General features: G+C 45.1%; 1 protein-coding gene across 1 annotated transcript in view; it reads left to right on the top strand.

Moving 5' to 3' along the window:
- The window catches only part of LOC122540838 (integrin alpha-11-like), a 192,465-nt gene that overhangs the window by 120,908 nt on the left and 57,720 nt on the right, over positions 1-13,837 (top strand). The window contains exons 12-14 of the mRNA XM_043677055.1: positions 587-727; positions 4,561-4,764; positions 13,191-13,321. Of these exons, the coding sequence (XP_043532990.1) occupies positions 587-727; positions 4,561-4,764; positions 13,191-13,321 (476 nt within the window). The remainder of the gene's footprint in view (positions 1-586; positions 728-4,560; positions 4,765-13,190; positions 13,322-13,837) is intronic.

Here is a 13,837-nt window from a genome sequence, read left to right as displayed (position 1 = left end):
TAACCATTGCCAGACACCCGCAGGATTAGATAGATGTGTGATTGCTCATCATGGACTGTCTGTGAAATGTTGCCATCGTCCCTGACTTTAATACTGTTTCTTTTACAAAAGGAGAAGTTTCAGTTGATAATCTTTCTTCAAGAGGATTCATTTGTTCATTCTCATTCCTTGGTTTTCTCCAGATGTTCCTTGACTATTATTTCATCCAGTGGACCAGAAGTTCACTTTGCAGCTCAGGCTGAAGTTAGTTCAGGTCAGGAACAAAATAACCTGGGCTTTTGTCAAAGGCCAAGACTGAGGGTGATTGAGGCTCTCCTGAGACATTGAATCCACTTGAATCTGAGTTTCTCTGGGGTCTTTGAAGAAGTCCCTGCACTATCTCCATTCTCAGTCCTTCTTGCTTTCTGACCTGATACATTAACCATCATGTTACTGTACCCAGAGACAGGACCAAACCATTGCCTGATACATGCTCCGGCTTTCCACCTTTCTCAGTATCACAGAGGCTCTCGTGTGAAGGCTATGTCTACATTGGCATAATGTTTCCAATCAACGATTAATCATTTTCCTGCCACATTCATTTCAGATTGGATCATACTTTGGAAGTGAGCTAACGCCAGTGGATGTAGATGCTGATGGGGTGACCGATGTTTTACTGGTTGGTGCTCCAATGTTTTTCAGTGATGGGAGAGAGAAGGGTAAAATCTACATCTATTCCCTCTCCAAGGTAACTGCGAGGTTGTTTTCTTTGCATTTTTTTTTCCTAAAATCTGCTCCCTCTCCATCATCTGGCAAGGCAAAATGGTAATGTCACTGGGCCAGTAACCCAGAGTCCCAGGCTAATTTCCAAGGGAACATGGTTTGAATCCCACCATGACAGATGGTGAAATTCAAATTCACGTTCAAGAAAATGTAGCAGCTGTTCATTGTTGTAATAATCCATTTGGTTCACTGGTAGGGCAGAATGGAGTCTCAGTGGTTAGCACCGCTGCCTCACAGCACCATAGTGGATTGGCCAAGGGAAATTGCCCATAGATCCAGGGATGTGCAGTCTAGGTGGATTGGCCATGGGAAATTGCCCGTAGTTCCAGAGATGTGCAGGCTAGGTGGATTGGCCATGGGAAATTACCCGTAGTTCGAGGGATGTGCAGTCTAGGTGGATTGGCCATGGGAAATTGCCCATAGTTCCAGGGATGTGCAGGCTAGGTGGATTGACCATGGGAAATTACCCGTAGTTCGAGGGATGTGCAGGCTAGGTGGATTGGCCATGGGAAATTACCCGTAGTACCAGGGATGTGTAGGTTAGGGTGGATTGGACATGGGAAATTGCCCGTAGTTCCAGGGATATGCAGGCTAGATGGATTAGCCTTGGGAAATGCAGGGTTATCGTGTAAGGGGGTGGGTTGGAGTGAGATGCTCTTTGAAGGGTCAGTGGGGGTTCTACAGTTTACGTTCCAGAGATGTGCAGGCTAGGTGGATTGGCCATGGGAAATTGCCCGTAGTTCCAGAGATGTGCAGGCTAGGTGGATTGACCATGGGAAATTGCCCATAGTTCCAAGGATGTGCAGGCTAGGTGGATTGGCCATGGGAAATTACCCATAGTTCCAGAGATGTGCAGGCTAGGTGGATTGGCCATGGGAAATTACCCGTAGTTCCAGGGATGTGCAGATTAGGTGGATTGGCCATGGGAAATTGCCCGTAGTTCCAGGGATGTGCAGGCTAGGTGGATTGGCCATGGGAAATTGCCCATAGTTCCAGGGATGTGCAGGCAAGGTGGATTGGCCATGGGAAATTGCCCATAGTTCCAGGGATGTGCAGTCTAGGTGGATTGGCCATGGGAAATTGCCCATAGATCCAGGGATGTGCAGTCTAGGTGGATTGACCATGGGAAATTACCCGTAGTTCCAGAGATGTGCAGGCTAGGTGGATTGGCCATGGGAAATTGCCCATAGTTCCAGGGATGTGCAGGCTAGGTGGATTGGCCATGGGAAATTGCCCGTAGTTCCAGGGATGTGCAGTCTAGGTGGATTGGCCATGGGAAATTACCCGTAGTTCGAGGGATGTGCAGGCTAGGTGGATTGACCATGGGAAATTGCCCATAGTTCCAGGGATGTGCAGGCTAGGTGGATTGGCCATGGGAAATTGCCCGTAGTTCCAGGGATGTGCAGGCTAGGTGGATTGACCATGGGAAATTACCCGTAGTTCCAGAGATGTGCAGTCTAGGTGGATTGGCCATGGGAAATTACCCGTAGTTCGAGGGATGTGCAGGCTAGGTGGATTGGCCATGGGAAATTACCCGTAGTACCAGGGATGTGTAGGTTAGGGTGGATTGGACATGGGAAATTGCCCGTAGTTCCAGGGATATGCAGGCTAGATGGATTAGCCTTGGGAAATGCAGGGTTATCGTGTAAGGGGGTGGGTTGGAGTGAGATGCTCTTTGAAGGGTCAGTGGGGGTTCTACAGTTTACACACTTGAAGGGATTCTATGACACTAATGGCCTTCAAAGAAGGAAATCTGCCATCCTTACCTGATCTGGCCTACTTGCAACTCCGGACCTACAACAATGTGGTTCGAATACAAACTGCTGCTGAGCCTAATGAAAGGTGGCACCCTGGGTGTTTACACAAAGGATTGCAGTGGTTGAAGAAGGCAGTTCAGCACAACCTTCTCCAGGACAACGAGAGTTGGATAATAATCGCTGATCCCGCCAGTGACACCCACATCTCATGGATGAATAAAAAATGAAGTCTTTCCATTGTACTTTGATCAAAATTACAGAATCAAGCTGGAGCAGATTCTAGCAAATTCCTGGTCTGCTGCTTTTTGAACTCACTGATTGCTTGAGGCAATAAGAACTGCTTGGTGTACTGGAGTGTAGGCCGTAAGGATTTGGGTTTGACTGCATTACAATATTGTCAAAGTTATGCCTGAGACAACAATTGGCCTCAGTGCACAAGCTATTCAGGTATGGATGGAGGTTTTTTCCATCCATTGTCACATCAATTCTCAGGATATGGGCATTCCTGCCTGGGCCTTGCCTGTCCCTAGTTGCCCTGGAGCAGGTGGTGGTGGTGAGCTGCCTTCCTGAAGTACTCCAGTCCATTTGATGTAGGTAGACCCACAATGCCCTTAGGTAGGGAGTTGCAGGATTCAGGCCCAGCAACAATGCAGGTTAAGATAGGGGGAAGAGGAGAGGAGGAAATCAAGCAAGGATCTCATTCTGACTATTACTCAGTGGCTGTAGTTGAAGGATCCCTGTGTTAAGATAATGGTTTACCTTGCTGAATTCTGCTTTTGAAAAGCTGACTACTGGATGTTGTAGATAAACACATCAAGCAGCCATTCTAAAAAGGCTTCGGATATTGGAAGCAGTCCACCAGCAAAAGGTCAGGGTCTTCAGGGAAGGAATTATGAAAATAATTGTGGATGGCCCTGAAACCCTTCAAGCAATGCATCATCCTGACTGGGAATGGTGTCAGCTTTTCCTCATTCTATAGGAACTTGCCCCCCACCCCCAACAACATTGTTTTTGTGCCTATACCCCAAAGACAGTAGCAGTTCACAAAGGCAGCTCACCCACACCTTCTCTAGGGATGAGATGCAAATGATGGCAAGGTCACAGATGCCAGATCTCAGGAATAATTTTGCTTTGCATTGTACATGAGAGAGAAATGGAAAAGTCTGTTTCTGTCATTAGGAGATAGGGCCTTTAAACTGAGGTGAGATGCCAGGAACTGTGGGTAAGTTGTGCCAAAGGTCAGGACTGGGGGAGATCAAAGCACGTCCCGAGAAATGTAATCTGCTGTGGTTTCAGCCGCTCTGGGGCATTTTGAAAAAGCTTCAATTTTTAGTGCAGGTCCATTGACACAGACACCCACCTGTCCTACAGTGAGCAGAGGATGCAAAGAAGTATTTTGTTGGGGCCTATTATGGTCTCGTATGCGGTTTTGCTTCAATTTACCAATCGATAGTTCTGAGCGGGTGTTACTCAGCCTCCCTCCTAATTGCCCAACCCATGGGGCCTGCCTCGAAAGGCTTCAGTTTTAATTAGCACTAGGTGTTCCACACATTCTGATCACTGAGGGGATGGTCTCCTGAGAGAGGGAACGTGGAGAGGGGTCATCACAGAGATTGGGAATGTGGGAGGACGGATTGTAAATTTAAGAGAAGAGAAGGTGGGGGTTGGGGCAGGAACCCTTACTGAGAAGCAGAAGAGAGACAATGGGCAACAAGGGAGTAACAGTAGTGGGAGCCTCAGAGACAGGAGCAATGTTGGAATGTCCGGACAAGTACATAGGATTTGGATCAAGGAAAAAAGATTAGATGAGGGTCTTATGAATTCACACAGCAGGGTCAGGGCAACAAAGATACCCAGCAGAGTGAAATTCTCTAATTCATTTCTGAAAAGAGTTGTACATCTTTAAAGTTTTATAACTGAGTACATACAATGTTCTAACTCACAGTGGGACACCTTCCTTGTGTCTTTGTAGATTTAATTGCAATTGAAGTGCTACATGCAAATACAGGATTCCACTGTAACCTATTGGTTTATTTTACAGAGAGGTTTCATTTTCAATAGTTTCTTGGAAATTTCCGACAAATCCCAGAACTCCCGCTTTGGCTCTGCAATAGCTGCTGTCCGTGACCTCAATTATGATTCATTCAATGACGTGGTGGTGGGGGCACCTTTGGAAGATGATCATCGTGGAGCAATTTATGTGTTTCACGGACACAATAAAAATATCCTCAAGGACTACAAACAGGTAAGATCCAATAAGCAGCACTACCTCCTCCAGTTCCAACACTTAGGGACCTGGTTTGGGTGATTCCAGCCCCAGTTTGACATCTCGGGGCTGGGAGTGAGGGACAGAGACTGGGCTACAGCTGAAACCAGGTTCTGTTTACAAATAGGACAGGCAGGGAAATACTAGCTGATCCATCAAATGACACAATAAAAGCTGAAGACATAGACACCGAGTCAGTAAGGAAAACATTATTCTGTATAACGTCTGTGAGCTTCCACCTCCCCAGGCTGCCAACTGCCATTAACCTGGGAAAAAGTGAGGACTGCAGATGCTGGAGAGTCAGAGTCAAAAAGTGTGGTGCTGGAAAAGCGCAGCAGGTCCGCCAGCATCCGGGAAGCAGGAAAGTTGGTGTTTAAAGAATAAGATCTTCATTCCTGAAGAATGGCTTATGCCTGAAACATCAACTGTCCTGCCTCTTGGATGCTGCCTGACCTGCCATGCTTTTCCAGCACCACACTGCTGGAAATGCCATTTACCAGATGGCCCTCCTGCTCTAATCCCTGATCCTTCCTCCCTCTTGGGTCAACAAGGTCAGGAGATTGGCTGGATCTAAGATTATCGAGAAAGACTAATAGAGTCATGAGTTCTACCACACAGAAACAACTTGTCCATGTCGACCAAAGATCTTAACCTGATCTAGTCCCATTTGCCAGCATTTGGCCTATATCCTTCTAAACCCTTCCTATTCATGTATCCATCCAGATGGCTTTTAAATGTTGTGATTGTACCAGCCTCCACCACTTCCTCTGGCAGTTCATTCCATATACACAACATTTCACCTTCTGTGTGAAAAGGTTGCCCCTCAGGTCCCTTTTATATCTTTCGCCTCTCACCCTAAGCATATGCCCTCTAGTTTTAGACTCCCTTACCCTGGAAAAAAGATCTTGTCTATTTATCCTATCTATGCCCCTCATGATTTTATAAACCTCTATAAGGTCACCCCTCAGCCTCCGCTGGTCTTAGGCAAATAGCCCCAGCCTATTCAGCCTCTCCCTGTAACTCAAACCCTCCAATTCCAACAACATCCTTGTAAATTTTTCTGCATACTCTCAAGTTTAACAACATCTTTATACTGCAGGAATACCAGAATTCCTGTATATAATGGGATGTCAAAGATTATTCCAGGCATGTTAAATGTAGAAAATATGGATTTGCTTACATTACTTCAGAAATCAATTGGAAAAGACAAGGACAGAGAGTAAACGTGAAAGGAAGAATGGGAGAATGCAGGAAAGTGCGGAGAAGTAGTGTGTTTTTAAAATAATGATTCTGCCTTTGAGTGTTACTTTAGTAATATGATATTAATATTACAGGAGCAAAGCAATTCCTTACATTTACAGAGAGACAGTATTAATATTTCTTTCCAGACATTTTCACTGGATGCCAATTTGCAATTGTACAATCTGCTTCCTCCTAAAGCAAATTTATTGTGAGTGGGTTTTAAGCATCAATTTGAAAAGAGAGCAGGTTTGAGAGAGAATCAGGTTTGGAGAGGGAATTCCTGAGGCGATTTTGTAAGGAATTGCTCACACTTGGATGCAGTGTATACACCACATTTTAGGGTAATGTTTCTCTGCCCTGTGTCAAGCCACAGTTTTCTGTAATGTGATGTGCTGGAGCTGGTTAAGACAGAAGAATTTTCAGAGTAATCCCACATATTCACTGGAAACTAATAATTAATTCTGTCTGTGCTTTCACACATGCAGATGTTGAGGCTCGGCTCTCTACTTCTCTCTCCCTGGTTCTCACTCCTGGTAAATGACTTGTCCAATACCTGTCTTTGTGCTCTCAGGACTAAGAATTGTAAAAGTTAGGGTGCTAGAGGGTCACCTACCACAGGTATTGAGTGTGACTGAAGTCTAAAGCAATGGTGTCACTGCATTGAGTCTCATTGTCTCAAAGAAACTGAAGTTGTTATGAAACCATCAGCGAAACACAAACACAGGATTCATACCTCAGGAATCAAGGATTTTCAAGTCTCCAAAAACCATGGGGCTGAGCCTTCACCAATGAAGTAGGGCCCTCACTCAATGGAGAAACCTCCCCATTCAGTTTGAGCAATGGAATAGTTGGCTCAGTCCATCCTAGGTCCATACAGAGAGTCATGAACACAGCCCAGTCCATTATAAAAAACAGCCTTCCCTCCACTGACTCTGTCTACACTTCCCACTCTCTCGGGAAAGTAGCCAACATCATCAAAGACCCCTCCCACCCCCGTTATATTCTCCTCCACCCTCTTCCATTGGGCTGAAAATACAAAAGTTTGAAAAAAAGGTACCAACAGATTCAAGAACAACTTCTGCCCAGCTGTTGTCAGGCTTATGCCCGAAACGTTGATTCTCCTGCTCCTCAGATGTTGCCTGACTGGCTATGCTTTTCTAGCACCACACTCTTCAACTGTGATCAGACTAATGAATGGATCTCTCATTTTTAAGGTTAACTTTTCTCTTCGTCTTCTTTATCTTCTGTATTCTGTTCTACTACCCTGATATATTAATGTAAGGTATGATTTGTCTGGATAGAGCACAAAACAATCGTTTTCACTGTATCTCGGTACATGTGACAATAATAAATGAAATCAAATCATTCCTGGTACATTAGGCAGCTGCTGATTAGCAATAGGGATTAGTGGGCGAGGTCCCATCAGCACTTTCAGGAAGAAAGAAAAGATTCCACAGCAGGTCAGGTCTCCCTTGGTGCCCAGATCAATACTTAACACCCAACCAACACCCAGAAAGCAGAACAGATGATTTAGATATGATATAATTGCTGTTTCTGGGATCTTGCTGTGTACAAACTGGGTGCTGCATTTTCTACATTGCAGCAGTGACTACACTTCAGATGTTCCTTATTGCTTGGTATATCTGAGGTTAAGTATGAAATAAATGCAAGGTTCTTTTCCAGAATTCATCAGTAAGCTTGGTAACCAATAAAATGATCTTAAACACACTTTCACGGGGATCCAAGATGGCGGCGATCTGAGACGATCGCACTGCAGAGCTCCGCATCACAGCACATGTGGGACGAAGCTTTAACCCGCCCAACCCAGGCCATTGCAATATCTCAGGACTCCGGAAAGATCGCGGAGTCCCAAGAAACTTCTAAAAACATACTTTCACAGCATCAAAGGTTTTTTCACATCAATGTCACCGTTTCTCATTGAATAGAAAGGGGCAGCAGCAGGTGTAATTGAACCGTGAGTGAGTTACGTTGCTGAGTCTGTCAGCATTTAATCATTACTGCCAGTAATTATGGGGTTATGTGTTTACTTGAGTGAAAACAAATGTTCTTAGTAACTTAAATAGACAGAATAATGTAAGTCAAAAAGAACTCCATCACTTTGTTTTAATTTGTACATATTTTTCTCATTGCTTCTTCCATCTTCCCCTTCCAATATTTCAATAGGCGATTTGGCAATATATGGATTGTTCAGAAGCCAGCATTCAATACTGCATCTGGAAATTATAACTCATAAGTTATTTGTACCCAAGCCGATACAATAAATATTGAAGGTTAAAGATCTTGTCAGAGAATGGTGTATCACATATCATTTCTTGCAGTCATCCATCCCCTCATTATGTACAAATCTATATTGGCTCTCTGTCCACTAACATCTCAATTTTAAACTCTCGCTCTGGCCACACTGATTAAGGGCAAGATCCCTGGTTGGTATCATTTTTCCTAACCCATCGACATTTTCAGCATACCCAGCTGCAGCTTTAATTGAAACTGAAAGCAGAGGCAGCCATTTATTGTTGGGCTTCCTGATGCCCAAAACATCAACTCTCCTGCTCCTCAGATGCAGCCTGATCTGCTGTGCTTTTCAAGCGCCACACTCTTAACATCTTCCTAATGTCACTGGGCAATGGTCACTACTTGAGCTCTGGCAGAAGAAACTAAATCACCAAAAAAGATTTACCAATCTTTTAGAGAGCGGGTACCATGGTTATGTAAAATGGTGATAACCAATAATCATATAGAAAACCAAGTCATCGTGAACTTATTATTAGGTTTGTAGCTGCCATCCCAATGATTGTACCAACCCATTGCAGTAACTCACTCCAGCCATTCCATTGGTATGTGAACAATGATTTATCACTGGCTGCTATTCCCTCCTTTCCCACAAGCCTCATCAATTCCTCAACTGATGGGAATTTCAAAATAAGCCATCTGATGTTTGAATCCTACATTGCAACTGAAACTGCACCATGGGCTGAATGGTAACTTTTGTTGTTATACTGCATCTCTGGCTTCATTGGTTGTGTATAGCTTTACGAAGGCCTGAGGTCATGACCAGCTCTGTATAAATGCAAGCCCATCTTTCTAACTGACCCAAGCAGGTATGTGGTACTCCTGTGATCAGACTATTTGACATGGCATTGGAGGATGATGATAGAATTCCGACAGTCTGGAAGCAGCCATTCACCCCATATCACCCATCCAAAGAGCATCCCACATAGACCCACTCTCCCCAACCATTTCCCTGTAACCATGCATTTCTCATGGTTAACCCACATAGCCTGCATATCCCTGGACACCATGGGCAATTTAGCATGGCCAATCCACCTACCTTGCACATCTTTGGACTGTGGGAGGAAACCAGAGCACCCAGAGGAAACGCACACAGACACGGAGTGAATGTGCAAACTCCACACAGGCCATCATCTGAGGATGAAATGGAACCTGGGTCCTTGGTACTGTGAGGCAGCAGTACTAACCACTGAGCCACCGTGCCATCACATATATAAAGGAAGATCCAACACTGGGAGCTAAGATTATTCCCACTCACCTCTAGATAATCCTGAATCTCTAAGCCCTGCCTTTAACAGTGAATGCTTTTGGTAAGCTACATGATTTCAGCTGATTAGATTCCAATGGTCCCCACTGCTGGCCACACTGATGAGTACTGGAAATGTGTTGCTGGAAAAGCGCAGCAGGTCAGGCAGCATCCAGGGAACAGGAGAATCGACGTTTCGGGCACAAGCCCTTCTTCAGGAATGAGGAAAGTTTGTCCAGACCACAACAAAACGACGGTTGGAGGAAGAATGCCTCATCTTCCGCCTAGGAACCCTCCAACCACAAGGGATGAACTCGGATTTCACCAGTTTCCTCATTTCCCCTCCCCCCACCCTGTCTCAGTCAAATCCATCGCCTTCCTAACCTGCGATCTTCTTCCCGACCTCTCCGCCCCCACCCCAGTCTGACCTTTCACCCTCACCTTGACCTCTTTCCACCTATCACATTTCCGACGCCCCTCCCCCAAGTCCCTCCTCCCTACCTTTTATCTTAGCCTGCTGGACAAACCTTCCTCATTCCTGAAGAAGGGCTTATGCCCGAAACGTCGATTCTCCTGTTCCCTGGATGCTGCCTGACCTGCTGCGCTTTTCCAGCAACACATTTCCAGCTCTGATCTCCAGCATCTGCAGACCTCACTTTCTCCACACTGATGAGTACCCCTGGTCTTTTCTCTGCCAAGCTGCAGTACTATATTCCATGGAATTTAGAAATTCACAGCATAATTTGATCACCTTTTCAAGAGAGTAAGGAGCACTGATAGGGCTGGTTAGGTAGAAACTATGTGTACTGGTTGGGCAATGTAATGCATAAATTAGAGCCAGACCCTTCAGGCATAAAGTTAGAAAAAAACCTGTGTACACACAAAGAATGTTTGAAGTCTGTCCACACTAGCAGATCAATTTTAAATCAGGAATTTGTAGAGTTTTGTTAACCGGGGTATAAAGAGCGATGGGGCAGTTCAGTTACAGATCATCGTGATCTAATTCAATAGCGATGATGTGGAGGTGCCAGTGTTGAACTGGGGTGGACAATGTCAAAAATCACATGACACCAGGTTATAGTCCAACAGGTTTATTTGAAACTATCTGCTTGAGGAAAGAATGGGGACTCTGACAACTTGCAGTTTCAAATACACCAGTTGGACTATAACCTGGCGTCGTGTGATTTTTGACTTCATTCAATCGTGAATGGGCTTGAGAAGCTAACTAGGCCACTCCTGACCATATAGTACCATAAACAGGTCAGGGTGTGTACCTACTGAGGATCTTGAGCTGGAGGATTCTCGATCATGTGGTTTGGAAACAATGATCAGTTCCAATTCATCAACCACACAGTTCATAATGAGAGTCTAATGCTGAAGGAAGTAGCAGGATTGTCTGTGCACCACCCAGATATCAGTGAGAGCCCCACAGTTTATTCATAATCAGGCGTTGTTAGCTTGTAAGTCACAAATTCCAGTGGTTTTGCCGCCCGAGTTACTTTGAGGTTACAGCATGAACATTCTCCTCAGGTGGTCAGGAATTGCTATGGTGTCCATTACATCATCGAGCAACAACAGCTGGAATTTGTTTTGACAGTTTTAATCCAAACTGTTCACGCAATCTACTAGGGATCAAGCCTCATTCACCTCCTCGAATTCAATTTCCACCTTCTTCTGTTTCTCTTCTTCATTGCTGCCTTTCTTATTGATGTATTTAGAAAAGGCTAACATTAAATGGGCAGCACGGTGGCACAGTGGTTAGCACTGCTGTCTCACAGCGCCACGGTCCCAGGTTTGATTCCAGCCTCGGGCGACTGACTGTGTGGAGTTTGCACGTTCTCCCCGTGTCTGCGTGGGTTTCCTCCGGGTGCTCCGGTTTCCTTCCACAGTCCAAAGATGTGCAGGTCAGGTGAATTGGTCATGCTAAATTGTCCATAATGATGGGTGCATTAGTCAGAGGGAAATGGGTCTGAGTGGGTTACTGTAGAGAATCTAATCTAATCTAAAAAAATTATGTGCCCTCTTGGGGGATACCTAGATGGGCATCAGCTTCTGATCCACCAAGCTTTCCCTCCGAATCAATTGGCAGAGAATGGTAAAGATTAGAGTGGTGCTGGAAAAGCACAGCAGGTCAGGCGGCATCCGAGGAGCAGGAAAATCGATGTTTCGGACCAAAGCCCTTCATCAGGAACCTAGAGTTTTTACCTAGAGAATGGTAAAGGCCTGAACATCCCTCAATACTATCCCAATCTGTCTCACAAGCTTCAGTGGTCGGTGGTGTACATAGAATCATACAGTACAGAAGAGCCCTTCGGTCCATCAAGTCTGTACTGCTGAGAATACATTACTTACCTGTACTAGTCCCACATCCCTTAACCAGGCCCAAATGCTCATTCAAATTCTTTTTAAAGTTGTGAGAATCCCCCTCAACTAGCCTCCAGGCAGTGCATCCCAGACCCTCACCAACCTTTGATTGAAAAAGATCTTCCTCAAATCCCCATAAAACCTCCCCGCTTTCACTGTAAAATTATATCCCTTTGCTTTGCCCCTTTGACTAAGGGGAACAGTTGCTTTCTATTTGCCCTGTCCAAGCCTCTCATTGTCGTATATATCTCTATCAGATATCCTCCTCAAGCATCTCTACTCCAAAGAAAACAACCTGAGTTTTTCCAGCCTCTCTTCATGGCTTACATGTTCTATCCAAGGCGACCCCCTGGTGAATCTCGTCTACAGCCCCTCCAGTGCAATCACATCCCTCCTATAGTGTGGTGACCAGAACTGCTGTGATTGAACCAAAGTTCTGTATAGCTCCAACATGACTTCCCTGATCTTATAATCTATGCCACAACTGACAAGAGCAAGACTGCAATATGCCTTCTTAACTGATCTATTAGCCTGTCCTGCCACGTTCAGGGATCTGTAGACACGCTCTCCAAGATCCTGATGTTTCTCTGAGATTCCTAGTGACTTCCCCTTTATTTAGTACTCCCTTTTATTGTTCCGTCTACTAAAGTGCATCACTTCACATTTATGAGGGTTAAATTCCATCTGCCACTGATCTGCCATCGAACTTACATATTTCCTGAATTTTAAATATTCCTGCCAATTCAGGACTGGCACTCCTCTAACCTAGAATGGTGCTGGTCCCAGAGGACTCCTGAACCTAAGAATCTCCCCCAGGCACAGGAATAGAAAATTGCTTGATGAAGTTAAACCCAGGTCTGTCAGTTTCACCAATTACCTTCCTTCTCATCGTATGTATAATGAGTATAGACTAATCTTGCCACACAGCCAGAGGTGGGATGTGGAAAATGTCCAGTGATGGAAAATTTTGGGAATCACTGGTAAAAAGTCAACGGTCCCTTTGAAGCACTACACCCAACACATGTTGTGTTTCTTTGCTACCACTTGCACAGTGTGATGACCCAACATGGGGGCACCTAATCATTATTAGTCATCATCTTGTTCATCTCCCTTTTCAAGGTGAAGTGATGCAACATTTCCCTTGTCCCATCAGCTGCTTCCTTCATCTAAAGTAACAAATCCAGCATGCAACCACTCACTTCAGACTTTTCACCTAGCCCTTTCTGTATTTGTTGCTTTACAGAGGATTGGGGCATCTGAGATCAGCCGCGGGCTGCTGTACTTTGGCCGCAGTATTCATGGACAGTTGGATATGAACGGTGATGGCTTAGTGGATCTCGCAGTGGGAGCACTCGGTAGTGCTGTTCAGCTCTGGTTTGTGGATCTATAGTTGCTTAAACATTTCCTCAATAATTTGTTCATTCACTGCTCCCTATCCCCAGTCTATTTAGCAATGAGCTTGATACATTCAATTGGATTGCCTACACTGATCTTCAGTGAGCCAGCAGTTGGTGGCACTGCCTGGCATGGTTACTATCCCATCCAGACTGGGCAGTCCTTAATGTCTGCCTCCTGTTCTGTAGCGAGTTAGCATATTTCCATCCACCCACTGCTTCTACACTTCTGCTGGGGGAGGGACTCTATAGTCACCCTCCCCCAGGGCAAAATGATTGAAGTTGCCAAAGTGTCCTTTTGAAAATCATCACCACCCATTGGCACAATGTGCTGTCTCTCCGATGGAGCAGTGCAGTGTCCCTATGTAATACAGCCTGACCATCTTAGAGTCATAGAGATGTACAGCACGGAAACAAATCCTTCAGTCCAACTCGTCCATGCCGATCAGATATCCTAACCTAATCCAGTCCCATTTGCCAGCACTTGGCCCAAATC

The sequence above is a fragment of the Chiloscyllium plagiosum genome, chromosome 36 (assembly GCF_004010195.1).
Source record: "Chiloscyllium plagiosum isolate BGI_BamShark_2017 chromosome 36, ASM401019v2, whole genome shotgun sequence".
NCBI classification, from domain to species: domain Eukaryota; kingdom Metazoa; phylum Chordata; class Chondrichthyes; order Orectolobiformes; family Hemiscylliidae; genus Chiloscyllium; species Chiloscyllium plagiosum.
Note: the sequence above shows the minus strand (reverse complement) of the source record. Positions and strands in the feature narration are given on the sequence as shown.